This window comes from Lactuca sativa, chromosome 8, assembly GCF_002870075.4.
Source record: "Lactuca sativa cultivar Salinas chromosome 8, Lsat_Salinas_v11, whole genome shotgun sequence".
Lineage (NCBI taxonomy): Eukaryota > Viridiplantae > Streptophyta > Magnoliopsida > Asterales > Asteraceae > Lactuca > Lactuca sativa.
In genome coordinates, this window is record NC_056630.2 from 229,282,179 (window position 1) to 229,301,900 (window position 19,722).

General features: G+C 33.7%; 1 protein-coding gene across 1 annotated transcript; it reads left to right on the forward strand.

Annotated features, from left to right (window-relative positions):
• The first annotated feature begins 15,179 nt into the window (after positions 1–15,179).
• LOC111905643 (proton pump-interactor BIP131) lies at positions 15,180–17,352 on the forward strand. The gene is made up of 6 exons (XM_023901334.3): positions 15,180–15,528; positions 15,598–15,876; positions 15,967–16,176; positions 16,672–16,866; positions 16,974–17,039; positions 17,132–17,352. The coding sequence occupies exons 1-6, from the start codon at positions 15,343–15,345 to the stop codon at positions 17,213–17,215; spliced, it is 1,020 nt and encodes a 339-aa protein (XP_023757102.1). The 5' UTR covers positions 15,180–15,342; the 3' UTR covers positions 17,216–17,352.
• Positions 17,353–19,722: the final 2,370 nt, after the last annotated feature.

Consider the following 19,722-nt stretch of genomic DNA (forward strand, 5'->3'; position numbering starts at 1 on the left):
GGATATTTAATTTTTCATTTAATCTAGGTATATGATGTAAATACAACTATATATATTGAAATGTATAGATATATAAATATAGATTTCTTATGGGTTTATTTGAAACAAGAATATATATTTTCATTTCAAACCTCTACATGTTACAACCATAAACCTTCAACTTTAATCTCGTTATTTTTTTTATAACAATTTATTATTAAATAATCATTTCTAACCTTTTATATGCTAAACAACGATAGAATTCAACTTTTATATAGTTTTTGTTTACATCTTACACTATTGAATCATTAACTTTTTACTTTTATTATATATTACGTATATATCAGTTAATTCCAAAAGTTTATAATAATAATTTATGTATTAAGTTTAACAAGTTTGCATCTTACACTTGACATTATCTAAAAGTGGGCACGATTTTGACTTATATTAACGTTGCTATAATAGGCACTTTTTTGACTTATTCACTTTTCAAAAAGCCAATAAGTTAGTTGTTTTCCCAAACACCCTCATAATCGAGCTTGACATACCCAAGAAGAAGCCAAGAAGAAGATGTTTACTGCTTCCAGCTTCTCAACAACAGACCGTGAAATTATGTGTGATTGTCTGCTCCCAACATGAATTCGTACCTTCAGAACTAAACATAACCCTGGAAGAATGTTTAGGCTCTACCCAAACGCAATGGTATATGTCAATTTCGATTTTATTTCATGAATTGCACCTTCATCTATTTTGACTTTTTTCTCCTTCTTACCTCCATAAGTTTTTTTTTCATGTTGAAACAAGGTAAAAAGTACAAGTATTGGGAATAGATTGATGGAGATGATGTGAATGTGAAGCATGTGGTCACATATGAGAATTTAGCAGGTAACGATATGTGTTAGATCTGAAAAAATAAGTCAATGAATTGAAGATCATGATAACAATCTTGCTTGTATTGGTTTTTTTTTTGCGGACTATTAAGATCGATTTAAATTGAAAGGATTTTCTTGTATTGGTTTTTTGTACAATGTATTTCATTCTCTATTGAACAATAGCAATTGCTTATTTTAAATAGTAATTAATTTAAATAAGATTTATATTATAAAAAATATTTTAATTAGTAGTAGGTTGTAAGGCGACAACTTTCTGATCATATATAATATTTATTTTAAAAGGCGTGCCAACTTGTTTTATTTTATATAGTTTCATGGTATAACAAAATCAAATTTTTGTAAAGCACAATTCAAGATTATTCCTGATAATGTATAGATAAAGATAAAGATTAACTTTCTAAGTTAATAATCAAATGATCAAACAAACAACCATGCAAAAAATATTGTTAATCACGATTTATAATAATATTTAATTAAGTTATTAACTTAACAATAACGATCATTAATCTATCTAAAACAGCCATGATAATCACGATTTATAATCATATTTATAATATTAAATAGAAAACCAAAATTGTGGTAAAACCTGCGTCAAACCATACAAACTTTTCTTTAGTTTGCACACTAGATTTTCCTTGCCAACTATGGGAAAACCTTCTGGTTGTGTCATGTAGATGTATTCTTCAAGCTCGCCATGGAGAAAAACTGTTTTCACGTCTAGTTGCTCTAGATGGAGATCTTCAGAGGCCATAATTCTCAAAACCATTTTGATTGTAGTCATCATCACAGCTGGAGAAAATATCTCATTATAATCAACCCCCTCTTCTGTTGGAAACCCTTGACTACCGACATTATCTTGTATCTCTTGGTTCCATCAATCTCATCCATAACTCGAAACACCCACTTGTTTTGCAGTGCTTTCTTCCCTGTTGGAAGCTTGACCAAGGACCAATTGTGATTCTTCTCAAGTGAGCTCAATTCTCCTTCCATATCCTTCTTCAACTGTATGGATTCTTTCATCCTCAAGGCTTTTGGATAAAACACAGGTTCGTCATTCTCTATCAGCAACAAGAAGTTTGCTAAAGGAGAATACCTTACAAGAGGCCTTCGTACTCTAATGGATCTACGGGCGGTAGGAGTTTCAGTTTCTACACCTTCATTCTATGAACTACTATCATCCATGCTCCCACTCTCTCCAGTTTCATCAGAGCTCCCAATGCTTCCTGAACTTTCACCTATCTCTGGAGTACTGACAGTCTTTATAATGTTGTCTTCTGAAGTTTCTTCTAACTCAACTTGTTCTACATTTTCTGGTTGTTTGATATTGCTTGAGCCCCAAGCAAGTTCATCCTTGTATAACGCATTCTCATTGAACACCACATATCGACTTCTGATAACCTTTTTGTTCTCGTTATCCCAGAAGTGGTATCCCATGTCATCCAACCCATAGCCTATAAAGGTGCACTTCCTTGACTTTGCCTCTAGCTTTTCTCGCTCAAAGTCTTTGACTTTTACATACAAGACACAACCGAAGACCTTCATGTGTTTGAATGAACCCTCATGACCTTTCCATTCTTCTTTTGGAATCTTGAACCATATGGGAACTGAGGGTCCTCTATTGATTAGGTATGTAGCTGTGTTGACTGTGTCCGCCGAGAACATCTTGGGTAAACATGCATGTAGTCTCATGCTCGTCGCCCTTTCATTTAGTGTTCTATTCATCCTCCCAGCTACTACATTTTGCTGAGGTGTTTTTGGAACGGTCTTTTGCATCCTGATTCCATGTTCAACACATAAATCAACGAATTCTTTGCTACTTAATCCGCCCCTATTACCGGATCTGAAAGACTTGATTTTCAAGTTAGTTTCGTTTTCCACCATTGCTTTCCATTTATTGAAAGCGCTGAAAACTTCACACTTCTGCTTCAAGAAATAGACCCAAACTTTCCTAGTTCAGTCATCAATGAAAGTAACATAATATCGGGATCCTCCCACTTAAGCAACTGAAGTGCGACCATAAACATCTAAATGAACAAGGTCCAATTTCCCTGTCTTGGGTGGATTTCCTATCTTCGAGAAAGTAACATTCTTCTATTTGCCAAGAACATATGGCTCATAGAAATCTATTTTCACGCTCTCCAGATCTAGAATTCTTCCTTTGGAGGCAAGCATCTTCATTCCTTTTTCCCTCATATGTCCAAGTCTTTGGTGCCATAGAGTGGATGCCCCAACTTCTTCAACAGCGTGTACCTCATCGTCAGAAACTTCCACCATGTAAAGTATACCCCGCTTCTTACCTCTAGCAATCAACCAGTTTCCCTTTGTCACTTTCCACTTAGGATCACTAAAATTTACATGGCGACCATCATCATCAAGTTTTCCCACTGATATCAACATTCTTTTCAAGTCTAGAATGAACTTGACATTGTTCAAAGTTCACTTCGTGACATTCAACTGAGTTTTCAACTACATAGATAAGAGCATCTCCTTTAGAGTCTGATGCAATGTTGATCTCATTCTTGCCTTTATTTTCAAGAGGGTTCAGACATTGATTCTTGAAGTGACCCTTTTCTTTGCAGTTCCAACATGTGATGTCCTTCATGTTTTTTGATACACCTCTCTTCCTCGACTTTGATCTTCCTCTACCCCCATTCCCTCTGTTGGACTTCCTACCTCTTTCCTTAATACTAAGAAGACTCTTAGAGGATTCTCCAATACTTATTCTGCGCACATCCTCTCCAAGGATTAAGTCGTTTATAACTTTGAATGTCAGCTTGGCACCTCCAGCTGAGATGTTGAATGCAGCCACTGTTCCTGAACAACTTTTGGGTAATGATGATAATAGTAGCAGTGCTTGGATTTCATCTTCAAATTTAATCTCAACCGATGTCAACCTTGAAATATTGAATTAAATTCATTGACATGATCAATCATTAAGCCACCTACCTTCATCTTCATGTTTACCAATTGTTGAATTAAGTGAACCTTATTTGCAGCTGAAGGTTTTTCGTACATGTTAGATAACACTTTGATTAACCCATAATTTGTCTTCTAATTGACAATGTTGTAAGCAACGTTCTTTGACAATGATAAACGCACCACACTAAGTGCATGCCAATCTAATAAATCATAATCCTCCTGCTTCATAAGGAACAACTTATCTTCTGACAACGGTTTACATAAATTCGTTTGGCAGAGGTAGTCTTCAATTTGCATCTTCTAGAAACCGAAATCTTTTCCAATGAACTTGTCGATCTTAAATCTCCCGTCTTCAGCCACAGCTTTGATACCAATTTGTTGGGTGACAACAAAACAAGTTAAACACTTCATAAAAATATCAAAAAAAAAAAAAAAACTTCGCGCCGTAAACTCACAAAACTTCTTAATAATGTAAATCAAAAGAACAAGATATATAACGCGGTTCAGTCAAGGTGACCTATGTCCATGGGCGAACGAGAGAGAGAGAGAGAGAGAGAGAGAGAGAGAGAGAGGATTTTATAACTTTTTGGAACTATTACAAGCACTCAAAATTGTATCTCACTTCTAGCTCTCACATAAATCTATAAATTTACAATGATGGGGGTATGAGCCTATTTATACTTGAGGGATCAAACCTAAAACCCTAATGGGCCAAGCCCATTGGACCATAGGCCCATGAATGATGACACCAATCATATTCCGCCATGGAGCATCTTCCGGAACATTCTTCCATCTTGAGCATCATAGAGGACTTCATAGCATACTTGGCTCATCAAGGACCCAGATGGTCCATCTTGCGCCATTATGGTGAAACAGGAATATGGATGGTGCAAGATGCATCAAGTGTGGCACAAGAGCATCTAGGTTACAGCAACATCACCATCTTGGCACAAAAATAACATGCTTGGCACAACAACATACTCCATGGCGCAACAGGAGTATCCAATGGCGCAAGAGGGAGTATCTTGGCGCAACAAGGAGTGTCGACATTCTTGTTGGCCCAAATCTTCAGCAGATGGCGCAACAAGGTCCCTTGTTGCTCCATATCACACCCAAGTGCTCCAAACCCCCTTCTGTACAATCCGTTTCTTTGGCACTTGATCCATTCCTTTGTCAAACGATCCATTCCTTTCTCAGATGATCCATTCCTTTGTCACATGCTCCATGAACCCCAAGTGCTCCATTGTGATCTAAGTGCTCCATGTTGGATAAGACTTCATACCCCAACAAATGTGTCGCAACTATTAGCTAAGTTGATACATCAACTTAATTTTTGCACTTAAAAGCTTGTATGCATCATTTTCAACAACGCTAAATTTCTATCTTTTTTGTCTTACAGATCTCAGTTTATGTGTTTTGTCACATGCTTAGAATTTTGTTACAACAAATTCATGAAAGCAATGAGAATTTGGTCGGGTAGAGAAAAGTAGGGGAAACTTACCCGGTGACCATTAACAACTGAGAAATCGGTAACGGAAGAAATGAGTAGCAATGGAGGATTAACCTTTTCTCTGTCCTCACCTCCATTGTTGTTTAATTGAAATTTTGGAGGAAAGTGATTCATTTTAGGGAGGAATTGAAATTTGGGGGAAAGTTAGTTGTTCGTTTTTTCGGAATATAATATGTGTTCCTGAAAATTAAGAATTAAAAATAATCATTAATCAATTTTAGTTATAAAAAAAAAAAAAGACTAGTCTTATTTACCATTTCTTAAGATTTAAATAAATACTATAAAAATTCCAAAAATAGCAACTAATTTTCCAAATGACATATGAGAAATATGATGTCACTTGAGAAGTTAACATTTTATTTAAAAAACAATCTTGGTCGTTTCACAAATGACATCTACGAAATAACATCTACCGTCTCCGAAAATCTCAAACATTGACCATTTCACAGATGGTGTCTGCGAAATGGTCAATAAAGGTGGCTTTTTTAGTATAGTTGCAATTAGGGATATTGATTAAACTAATTATATTTGTGATTATATTTAATGATAATAACCCAATTTTTGGTTAATTGGTAAAATGAACTACAATTCCATAATGGATCGTTCTGGACTAGAGTTTGGTCTGTTAAGCTTAATAGGTAAGAGTTTTAGAGAGTAAGAGCTTAAATAACGATCTTTCAGAAACTGCATTTTAGACTTACTGAAGCAGCAAAAAAATGACACTCCTCTATTTGAAAGTTCATAGGTATGTTCTTGCTTTGTTTACTTGTTTATATAATTTTGGAGAGTAAGAGCTTAAATAACGAACACCGAATTTTGAAATCTTGTGTGGAATGCCAAGAGCAAGCTCGGAATGGGACTTTATTTCGAATTAGAAACCTTAGAAAGCTATTTATTTTTCATCAATTAGCCTTAGGTATGTTAGAACTAGGGATGTTCAAAAATATCTAGGGTGTTCAAAAATATCTGAATCCGAACATCCAAAATAAGAAAATCCGATCTGAAATTCCGGATATATGAATTTTCTGATATCCGAAATTCAAATATCCAATATTTCAGATTTGGATTTTACGAATTTTCGGATATTTCAGATATCCAAAATCCGAAATATGTATATTCAAACTTTTAGTTATTTTCAAATATATTTCTATATCAATAACCCAAAGTTATAAGGTGGTTAATTCAGTAAAATGTCCTTAATGGGTTATAGTTTGTTTATTATTTTCGATATTTGTTGAGCAAATAAAATCTAAACAAAATCATCTTATATATTTCGTTTATAAAATTTAAACATGTTTTCTAAAGGATTGAACATGATCCTTGGTAAGTTTATTAATACTCTGACGGACACCAACAAAACTCGCCAAAATATGATAAAGAGTATACTAGGCAGATGTAGCAATTTAAAACCAAGAATCTGATAGAATTTAAAGCAAGCAACACCTATACATCATGAAACAAAGCTTTGCTGCAAAAGCATGAAAAGCTCCCAATACTTGAAAATACTCTGAGTAACCATTCAAAAATGAAAACATAGAACATCGACCAAGAGACAAATCATCCTTAGAAAATAATGAGCAATACATTGACTTGCATTTTGATGAAAAATAAGAAAAATGAATATGTGGTACTAGGAGACCCAAATGCCCCTCTCATCCTAAAAGTTCCAGAAGCACATCAAAGCTAACTTGAACTTCAAAAAAACAATTTCCCAAAGAATTCTAGTTTGAATACATACAAAATTATCCCACTTAAAAATATAATTTTCAGTTCTAAAAATCATAATAGCGAAGTACATTGCTATTACGCTTATAACTTCAAATCAAATTTTTCTCTTTTGGCTCTTTATTTAGAAATTTTCCAGTTTAATATAATTTTATTCAAATAAATCCAAATTTTGAGAAATTTCAGGAATATTTTGCATTATTTTTTCATGAAATTTTACCTTATGACCAAAATACCCTTAGCCCTCAAAAACTCCAAAACCTTCCCAAGACCATTCACATTTTTTTTCAAGTATGACAGAACTTTAAAGAGAACAGTAGGGCAGTAGGCCATGACATGTACCCAAAATAATTTGGAAATCATTGCTAAAACCTCTAGTAAGGTTGCCAGTTTTGTAAAACAATAAATTAAAACTTGTTAAATAGGCATTTTTTAAGATGTGATCATGGATCGACTCCTATATCATACTATTTGCTTAATATAGCACATCACGTACTTCCAAAAAATGTGGGAGATAATAACAAAAATAAACGGGTTCACCATGAGAATCGAAAGTCCAAAACGTTTCCACTCGGGGAAAATGTCATATTTTTGGGTGCAACTTTGAAAGATTAATGTCTTTGTTTATCTGAAGATTTAGGTGATCAAGTATGTGCATAATGGAAAACCATCATGACATCCACTTGGTAGCATTCCCTCTTAGAAACCGTATAACATGTTTATATTGTTGTAAATCAGGCCCTCTCTACTGCTATAAATCTGCACACAAACGAAATAGAGAGATAGAGAAATATAAGAAGGAAAAAGTATCTGCAAAAGTTACTCTTATAATTATATCTTCATGCTATCACTTAAAGGCTATATATAAGCCTTCCATACATCACGTGGGAGCTACAAAAGAAAACAATTAAACTACTATTCTTTCCTAAAAACCTGGTAAGTGGAGTGACTTCTTCTACCACTCAATACACTCCCTAAGGCTCGGTCATAGCTTTACCATATCCTTTTATTCAAAAATAAACATACATAATAAACCTACATGACCCATGAACCAAATGAACTTGACCCATCTAGATTACCCAATTAACCTGACTTGAAACTGCATCAAGATTAACCCAACATATATATACAACTCTTTCTCTAAACAAATATCATAAAAATTTCAGCCACTTTGCAATGATGTAAAATAAAAAAATAAAGGTAGGGTGATATGATAAACAAATAAATAGAAGCATATTGCTATTTCTTGCATTTGTTAATAATTCAAAATTAAATATTTTTTTACCAATCAATCTAATCTGACCCGTATTAAAAAGTTACCCCTGTCCATTTTGCAACCTCTATGCAATATACCATATCGCAATTATGAAACATCAAGAACCACCTGGCCTCCAATGAGAGTGGCAAGATCTTGTGGGGTTGCTTTACTGTTCTCACCAAAACCAGGACCTTTAATGGCATAAACTAATTCAAAGAAAAACCAGTTGCATAAACTTAGAAAAAAAATGTTTAAAAACAATAAAAACCTAAATGGCAACATGAAGCATGTTGAGAATCAAGGTAGCCAACGCCTCATTTTCAACACATTTGGAAGTCTTTACCTTTAGTTTCAATTCTAACACTTTGATTATAGAAATAATGCTTGAAATCTTGTTCTCATGAATTAGAACAATGGAGTCCGCTAGTTCCTGTCACTAATGGACCTTATTCCCATTGAAATGAACTCAAACAAACATAAAAATCAAGGATTTTCATCAAACCTGGAAGTGTCATGTCTCGGCATGCCACATCCCTTAGAACAAATAAAAAGCTTGCGATGAGTGAGTGCACACCATGCCTTACTCCAAGGAAGTTAATCCCATCTTGTCAAAACTCTCCACCAATAACCAAACCTGCACTACTACAAAAATGAGAAATACCTATGAAAAATACCTAGGGAAATTCTCTGTAGTTAATTACCGACGGAATAGTGACGGAATACCTACAGAAAAGGGTGCCCTAGTTTACTAACGGAATTATGACGGGATAACTACGGAATAACGACGGAATGAATCTCGTAGGAATTCCGTCAGTATTTACCTACGGAACCACTCTTACATGCGCCCATTAAGGAATCCCGTAAGAATTCCGTCGGTAATTACCTACGGAACCACCCTTACATGCATCCCTTAACTTTACCTACGGAATACTTACAGACAATGAAAAAAAACTATAGTGGTGGGATTCGAACTCAGGTCTCATGTGTATCGTGCCAAAGACTTTACGAACCAGCAAGGGCAATCCACATTCAGTTACAAACACTACTTAAGTACTCTTATACAATACCGTTTTCATTTCTTTTATTATTATTATTATTATTTTTATTATTATTATTATTATTATTAAACCCATTATTATTATTATTATTATTATTATTACTATTATTATTATTATTATTATTTCCATTATTATTTCTATTATTGTTATTATTATTATTTCCAATAATATTATTATTATTTCTATTATTGTTATTATCATTAATTTCATTATTTTTATTATTATTATTATTATCATTATTAGTTTGGGTGTAACATCCCAATTTCCAAGAATGAGATTTTAGAGAATTATGAGCAAATAAGGAAGCCTACTCGACGAGTGGGTGTCCCGACTCGTTGAGTAGGAGCGGGTTTGGCCACGTGTTTAAGTGACCAACTCGCCGAGTCGGAGGAGTGACTCGACAAGTTGGAGCAAGAAGGTGAAACCCTAATTTCTAGGGTTTTGCACCATATTTAAAGGATACTTTGCCCCCATTAGCCTCCCTTAGAGCCTCTTGTGAGTCCAGAAAACCCTAATTCGTGTGTGCGCTCCATATTAGTGTGAATATCAAGCTTGGAAAAGAGATCTTGTTGCAAGAAGCTTGAAGATCAAGAAGTTGGAGGCAATAACGTTTGTGGATCTGATGTCTACCTCAGTTTAGCATCATTTGAAGGTATCAAGTTGTTACCTTGACCTTGTTTTATATAGATCTACTCATGTATGAGATTAGGGCCATTTTAGCAAGGTTGTTATGTTATTTCAGGTGTTGGGTGTGATCTGAAGCTGCAACATCAGATCTAGGATCACCTTGGCCTCTATGATCTTAAAGTTTCAGCCTTTAGTGATTTAATGTCTTCTTCATCCCTTAGAACCTCTTCTATACCTTGGTTTTGACGATTTGAGCCTTGCATGCACGTAAAGTTTGCAACTTTAATTAACAAACATGCCTTAGGAGGATAGATCTACTGTTTGGAGCACTAGAATAGCTCAGAATCGACTTGACATGATTTGGATTGCATCGACTCGGCGAGTTGGATAATCTGGCTCGGCAGGTTAAGAAGGGTTTCCAGTGTTGCTTTCTGCATGGACTCAGCGAGTGTGGGAGATGACTCGATGAGTCAGTTAGAGTTTTCCCGACATCTGGACACGCATTGACTCGACGAGTTGGATGGAAACTTGGCAAGTCAGGAAATGTGATTTCTGAGTTCTTGAAGAACTCGACAAGTTGTGAGTTGCGCTCGGCGAGTCGGGTCAACATGGACTGTTAACTTTGACAATTGACTTTGAGCTTGACCAAGGGTTGACCAATTAACTTTTGAGGACATTTTGGGTAAATTGGAAATTTATGGAAATGGACTTATGGTAATCATAGGTGGTGGAGTTTGTGGCTGTGGTTCGAGAGTTTGAGCTTATCACTTCAATTCGACAGTTGTGAGGTGATTTCTCCTCACTACACTGATAGGGTCTACGAAAATAGGTCGGTCCCTTAGGATTGTTATCTTGGTTATCTATGATTATGCCGTTATGATCTGTTAGATCAGTACCCTGGTAGTTAGGGTGTTGTTTTGCGGTTATGATATGCTAGATCGATATCCTGGTAGATAGGATGGTTATATGTTATATTGTACTCTTTTGCATGTGAAATAGTTATTGAGTGAATGCGTTCAGTCACATACTTCATGGGTTAAATGGTCCTAGGATGGAGGATTTGGTTCTGCTGCGCAGCTCTCGTCTGGGTCTAACCGTTGTGGAATTGAATCTTTTAGCCTAGGGTTGTTTAATCCATGAGGTATGTGATAGTGTTCAAGCAGTAACTATCTAGCACCAAGGAAGAGTCAAGTGATAGTTGTGGTAGGATGATTGTTATATGATTACTTGTTATATGTGCACATGCTTGATTAGTAGTTGTGGGTATTCCATCCCGAGGATGATTAGACCCAGTACGTGTATGTGTGTAGGTATGTCTATGTGTATGTATGTATGTATGTGTATGTGTGTGTGTTTGTGCGTATGTATGGGTCTATGTGTGTCTGTGTATGTATGTGTATGTGTATGTATGTATGTGTGTATGTGTGTCTCTTAGTGCGTCTATATGTGTATGTGTGAAAGTAGTGATTGTAATGTTAAAGCATGAAATGAGTAACGGATCGAAAGGTGCACATAACTCTACACATGTAGATATTATGTATAACTTGGCCAAAATATAGATAATCATGTAAAGAAACGATGTTCGGTGCCCGAAATGTCGAAGATAAAGAAAAAACGATGTTTGGTGCCCGAAAAAAACAAAGAAAAAAAGCGACGTTCAGAACCTGCCATTTGTCGCTATTCCATCGGTAATTTCCGATGGATTACCTATGAATTTTTTTTTTTTATTTCCGGCACCGAACGTCGTTTTTTTTTCGCTTCATTTTTTTGCATCTCTATTATACATGATTATATATAGTTTGCCCAACTTATACCTGATACCTAGATGTTTATAGTGGCGTACTCCTTTTGATTTGTTACTCCTTTCACACTTTAAAATTACAATCACATTCACATATGTACATATACATACATACACACACATACACATTGACACCTACATTCATATATGCCCATAGAAACATACATTCATATATACCCATAGAAACATACATTCACACATATATTCTTAGACACATATTCACGCATACATATAGATTTATAAACAAACATATACATACATACACATACATTGATAAATAAACACATTGACCAACCTCTATGAATGTATGTGGCTATGGGTATATGTGAATGTTTGTGTGAATGTTTGTGTGAATGTGTATGTGTATGTACATATGCGTGTATGTATTAATGTATATGAAAGGAGTAACTATGTGAAATGAGTAACGGATTTAAAGGTGCACATTGTTATTCACATAGTTGTTGATGAGTTCTGATATATGTGATAACCAAGCTTCTTTTTTATTTTTGTTCATACATTGACAACATTGTTTCTGATTTCTAAGTTTTGGTGTGAATTTATTATCTATGGTCTGTGTTTTTTGATATCTCGTTTGTTTCCTTCATGGTATCCTATTTTTATTTTATCCATTACTAGCATTATACTTTGGAAATCTATCCAACAAGATAAATTTTACATAAAACATTGGTGGAAGGTGAAGAGATGAAAGTATAATGTTGTAATAAAAAAAAGTACATTGCTGTATTTAACTGTATAAATATGATTGTGAGTTTATTTGTCAATGAACATTGTATTTTTTCACCATCTGGATGTTTCCCTATAAATAAATTTGCTCCTATTGTGGTTAAAAATAGACAATATTTACTAATTATATACGTTTGACTAACCATTTTTCTAAGTGTGGGTGTTGCAGCCACAAGTTCAAAGGCCAAGTAGAAATGCAACAAGACGAACACAACTTGAAATTCGCGACTTGTATGTGAGAATTCATTAACCACCTAGTAATCCACCAAATGTTTCTCATTTTTTATGTGTTAAACACTTAGTATTTGACAATTTGAATGTATAGATGATATCGTTTATTGTAATGTTTATTTTTGAAAAATGATGTTTTTTTATAACGTGTTAAACACTTAGTAATGTATTTGACATTTGTAGTTTAATTTATTGAATTTTTACTTCATTTTGGCAAGAATTAATTGAATTGTATTATGTTGTACTTTAGTTACTTTTATGAAATACATTAAGTAAATGCTAAGTACAATGTTATAACCGACAACGTTTATTATAATGTTTAATAGTTTTGTGGTTAAATAAGAGTTTTTTTTATAAGTTTAATGTGTTGGATTTTTTTTCTGCATTTTAAGCAGAAAAAAATGCATTTTTTTTTTAAATTTTGTATTCATTTTAGTGACGGAATACCTACGGAAAATCCGTTGGTAATGTTTTCCATAGGTAACAAAGTCAATGTCGGTCAAAGCGGTCTCGTTGATAATTCGTAGGAGATCCGTCGCTATTTCTTTTCGTAGGTATTTCGTAGAAAAATTTGAGTCATCAATAATTCGTAGGAAGTCCGTCGCTATACCTCTTCGTAGGTATTCCGTCGGTAAATTACCTACGGAAGAGTGCCGTCGGTATTCGGTAGGCAATCTGTCGCAGTTCCGTCGCTAAAATTTACCCACGAGTGATTATGCTACGGCACATTTTCCGTCACAATTACGTAGGTAAAGATGTATACCTACGGATTGTGCTGTAGGTATTTTGAGATTTTCTAGTAGTGTTGGGCTAGTACTAAAGTCGATATAAAATCATCCTTATGAGGCTATTTGGTGGAGAGAAACCAGACTAATGACTATTAAATGGGTAAGGAAAACCTTTTGATTCATTTAAAATTTTGAATCGATTGAAAGAAAACGACAAGATTAGAGGATATTGATTAGGGTGTGTATGGAGCGGTTTGGTTCGGTTATTGGTCAAAACCGAACCATAATCATTATGATTGGTTAATGCGTTTTGGTAGCCATTGGGTATGGTTAATATTGGTTAACCATAATGTTCAACATAATATAAATGACGAAAGTATAGTGGCATAAAAATGAATGAATACAAAAGAGTCTTTGGAACCAATGTTTGTAACCTAACTTATATTAATAAAATAAAATGTGTACCTTTGATACTCGGAGTGAGATAACACATAGTCACATTCAAAATAAAAAACATTCAATAAAAATATAAAACATTTAAAAAATTGACATTAATAATTTCATATATTGATAATTGATATTAACATTAAAATAAAGTCAAACATTCATACACGTTCAATGCGATTAAATAAAAAACTATAAGATAAAATAGCCAAACGTTCATATTATGTGTTATCTGGATAAAAAAAAGTCAATCACTCATATACATTAAATGTGATTAAGTCAAAAAACAGTAAATAAAAAAAGAAAAAAAAAGTGAAAAAAATACATTCTTAATATATCACAAAGTCAAGAAGAAACAAAAACTTAACTTACCTAGAAGATGTGATTATATAGTAAAAAAATATTTCGAAAAGAACTATAAAGCCAAAACAATCTTTGATTAGGATTAACGGTGTGAGAAGCCTTCCAATTAGAATTATGAGTGTGAAGATTAAACTAATGGTGAATAATGTTTAAAACTATAGAATTAGCCAATTAGGAATTACAACATTAATCAATAATCTAACTCAATGCTTGATTGGAAGATTGTTCGTCTCCTGATAAGTGATGATTAATGAATTACATTTTGAAATTTTAATAGGTCTTAAATAAGTTTGACTATATTGTTTTATATATAATCTTTTTATTTTTATATATTAAAATATAAAGTTAGCGGTTCGGTTAATAATGGTGCGGTTAACCTATAAAACCATAACCAAACAGTTAGTTATTGGTTAATAAAAATTAAAAACCGAACCAACGGTTTTTAAAATGGTTCGGTTATTATGGTTCGATTATATTAGTTAATTTGGTTATGGTTCGGTTTTTCGGTTATTATGTTTACCCTTAATATTGATCGAATTGAAGAAATAAGGGAATATTAGGAAGTTTACTTTGTAAATTTTTGTGCTGAGAAGATGTCACATAAACAAAAAGGGATTCTTATATTAGGAAAAGGATTCATACAAAAAGTCCAACACATATGATGACATACAACTAATAATTGAATGATATACAATTAATAATTGAAGGGTACGTATAAATTCATCCAAAAGTATTGAACTATATTTTTATAATTAATGCATCATGATTATAGAAATAGTCAAAATTAATTTGATAAAATAAATGTATAATAAAAAATTTTAAAAATTGTGAGGGTACATATAACTATATAACATCCTAATAGTTGACTTTCTTGGCGTAGGGTGCAAGTGCTGTCTAATAACTCCATAAATAACAGTCAAAATATTAGAAAAAAAAAAAAAAATTATATCGAGGGATTAATCTCATCACCAAGAATTTACGTCCCATCAAGTTGGGTTTTCGTCCTAAAGTATCACCCACTGCTGTATTTGATCTCCAAAGACTTAAAGTCAGTCGACTCATATGGAAGAACACAAGGAATGCGACGCCATAGGTTCGCAATCACAAAATAGGAACCACATTCATCGTGTTTATTTCGTCAAGTTTCAGCCATTTCCTAATGAAATCGAAAAAGAAGAGGCCGACAATCAGTATAAGTTGCTGGATCTTGCTCAATCCCGTATCAACAAAGATATAAATCGACTAAAAGTAAGTTTAATTTGTTTTGCATGATTCATGCCTCTTTGCTTTTACGTACGTTTCTAAATTTGTTCATAGGCAGATGAACTTCAAATAAACCGGAATTTAGACTGGTTTTCACGTTGTGATGAATATATACAATGGAAGAGACGAGAAATCGAGAGTACTCTTCAAGGTTGTCAAGGTAAAGTCGAACCTAATTTGCTCGAAAAACATGATCAGAAACGCTGTCATAAAAGACTGATCAAGAAAGGGAAGTTGGATACGGAGTATTTGCAACAAGTTCAGGAAGAACTTCTATCTTCAAAGAAATCCGGTGGAATGAATTCTTGTGGTAGACAACAACTTAAATATCTGGTATGGTTGATAATTAAATTCTTACACCTTAAATCTACTTTATCGTTCAAATCAACATAGTAATTAACTTCTTTCATTCACCATTCAAAGGTCAAGACCATGGCCCAAAGGATCCAACATGGGAACACTAATAGTAGGGCAGATGAAATGATAATCTATCACGAAACAAAAAATGTAAATGAAACAAGAGAAATATTGTACACTGCTCCAGAATCTGAACCTCATAGTCATTGGCATTCAAGAGAACGGAAATCAAAGCGAGATATAGATTGTGAGCGAGCTATGCAACATAAGATAAAGGTTGCATTTTTTTTTTTCTATCTTTGGGTCGTTTATATATGGGCTTTTGACATAAAATTCCTTAAGGTTGTGAGGTCTTGTTGGTTTTGTCCATATGTCGATTTTTTGTTCGTTAATGTCCAAAATTTGCCAAGTTTTTTTTCACTTTTGTCCTTTTTACAAATCTTTGATGTTTTTACCCTAAGTACGTTTTTTAAATTTGCAAAAAAAAAAAACTCTTAAGTTTATAAATCTTATATGTTTTTATCTTAAGTATGTTTTCTAAATTTGACATTAAAGTCCTTAAGTTTGTTAAATTTTGTTGGTTTTGTCCCTAGACAGCGAAGGCAAAAATGAAAAAAACTTGAAATTTTTTTGACATTAACGAACAAAAAATCGTTATAGAGACAAAACCAACAAAATCGGACAAACTTAAGGACGTTTAAGTCAAAAGCCCTTTATATATATCATTTATAGTAGTAAAATCATATGATGTAATTAAAAGCTTCTTGTTAGATTCGGTTAGACGACATTGAGGACATGAAAATGGATCTAAGAGGACGTAAAGCTAGAGTTGCACGACTTAAAGCTGATTTGGAACTTGTAAGAAAGAGCATTAGTTGTTTACAGAAGGAGCTTGAAGATGTTAATACAAAGAGATCCAAAGCCTATAAACGTGCTTATGAGCTTGGGGAAAAAAAGAAAGGACTGGTATACAGTTGCATATATCTATTTTTTAGTTTTCAAAAACATATATACATGTATTTATATATGAACGCGAAGGTGATTCATAAATTTGATTGCTTCAATTCATTTAGAGATACGCAAACGCACTTATACGACAAGGGGATGTTGTTGGACTAAAACAAGTATGTGAAACACAGGTATATATGCATCCAAAAATAACCACTAAAAGTCTTAAAGGATCAAAGTATGGGTCTTTGAACTTCTAAAAATTCTTACTTGTGATTGTTAGGTTCAAGGGTTCATGAGGCAGTGGACCAAAAGTAAAGCATTCAGGGACGATTACGAGAAAAGAAAGCCGGTGTCGAAGAGTTAATTTGGAACCAATTGTTTAAACATAAATGGAATTCGATGCCTTATATGTCGTTGTGCTATCTTTGGCATTATTATAGAAATTTGGCTGTTTCACATGTACAGATGTACTATAAATATAAAAGTATCAAACATTATACATATTTTACTTCCAATACAAGGACGTTAAAACATATTTCGGTACCATGATAAAAAGAATGGGCGTCCCTCGACTACCAAAACAAAAATTGCCTCGATACTAAAACAAATGAGCAAAATACCTTTATAAATAACAAAAAAATTATTATTATATACAATATAAAGTCCACTAGCTAGTTAACAATACTTTTTTTTATCATTGATGCAAAATTACTAATAATAGTATCATGAAATCATGATCAATATGATACAATATGTCGTTCTCATAGACTCATACACATAAAAATGACCAAACTATTCAATATTTTGTGTGAAACTGAAAATATCTACTAATTCCTTAGCACTTCAACTTTGAAAAACTTATCTCCATATAAGCCATAGTAAGGGGAACGGTTAATCAGACTATATGCAATGAAAACTTTCAAATAACAAATTGGAATTCATAAACTCTTCATAATGTCAATCTCAAACATCTTATGAGGTAAAGCTATTTAAAACAATTTCAATTCAGAAAACAAATCATTTGAATCTACATTTTGACCCATTGTCATGAGAAAAAATAGTTAGTAAACTTAATACACCGTTTTTAAACAATAAACATTTATATATTATTATTTTACGTATTATGCTTTTCCATTTAATCCACAAGACACCATCATATTACGATCGTGTTTATTTTTAATGTTTCTTTTTTCAATTCATACCCAATGAACTTGTATTTATGTAGATACAAGGTATACAAAATAATTATGCGCTCCTTCAAAATCTCGCCTGAAACTCTCAGGTATATATTTGGCCGGCGTTTTCATCTTCAAACACAACTCCCTGCAGCTTTTCCATCAACTCCAACAAACGAGTAAACGTTGTCATTCATTGACACAACTCCCGAAGTGGCTCACTAGCCGAATTCCGACTAAAAGCATCAATACTACATTTACTTTATCGGGATGGTAAAGTATCCCGCCATCGCAATCACAACAAGAAGAGGCACTATTTGGGGCGACAAAACGCGCCGGAAATACTCAACAATGTCGTCCCTAAAGACATTAGGGACAACATGTTGTCGCAAATGAGGCGTCGCAAGTACCTCGTAGCGAATACACAAAAAGCGTCCCTACTAGTGTCATCCCTAATAGCCGTTGTCGCTAATACTTCCCGACGTCCCTAAAGGTGTCATCCCTAAATTATTATTCGAGCAACCGGCCGGTGTTATTCCGGCCAAGTTTCCCGGAGGTACCTGTCTTCGCAAAATGTGTTGTCCCTAATAATGTCGCCACTAATGCCGTTTTTTTAATAAAATTTATATATTGTATTAGTTTATATTATAAAAATACAGAATTTATAAAAATGCAAAAGGTGCGAACCTTACATAAACAATCTAATAAACATGAAATAGTAGTCAATCTAGTCTATACCCTAACAAATCCATAATAATATCACCCATAACATAAATCAAGAAATACTAATCATCTTCCCTATCGTCGTTTTCCTCGTTGTTGTCGCTCAAATTGTCGACTTGCTTGCTAAATGAGCGGACAATATCTCCAATTGTCGTCATAGACGCCGGGTTTTGCAGAAAAGCGTTAACATCCACATTAAGTCGTTAACATTTTAACAAACTACCAAGCTCGTAACAATTTAAAAAAACTAACAAACTACCAAACTATCAAATTTACAACAAATTAATAAGTACATATGTTGGTTGTCGTGTTTGAGACTGTGACTGTCACTGTGAGGGAGCACTTGTACCCACTACGGGAGGCTTATGTCCGATGCTTCTCATGTGTCCCCTTCGAGCACCAAACACCTTCTAAAATAAGTTTATCCAATCAATGGAGTTCGAATCACCACCGGAGTCAACTATGTGTCGTGTTTGTAAGGCAACCTCAGCAACTAAAACATTATGTATTTCACGAAGATTGTCAACATACTTCAAAACAAACACAAAAAAAAAACATTCTACTTCGTTTTTAAGTAATAATAACTTACATATTATTCTTTGACTAACGGGTCAACGAATTTCCTTTGTTTATTGACATGCCCACGGAGAAATACTTCAGGTTTATTCAAATTATGTTTAACATTAAAAAATATGTTATACTTAAATAAACATTAAAAAATATGTTATAACTTAATAAACATTAGTGTAACTTACATTCTTGAAAGAAACACTACCGTAGTTGCACGTCCATCGATGATTCTTAACTACATGCTTCTTCCGGTATTCTTTGTTTACACTGGATTGTTTACAATGTATATCTGTTAAGAAGTGGTCATTAGTAGGACTTTAACGCGCTTAACCCATTCCTGAGGGGGTCAAGCCCTTGCTGCCTCCGCTCCCTCTAGCATATCTATAAATTTATCTTTTGCCCT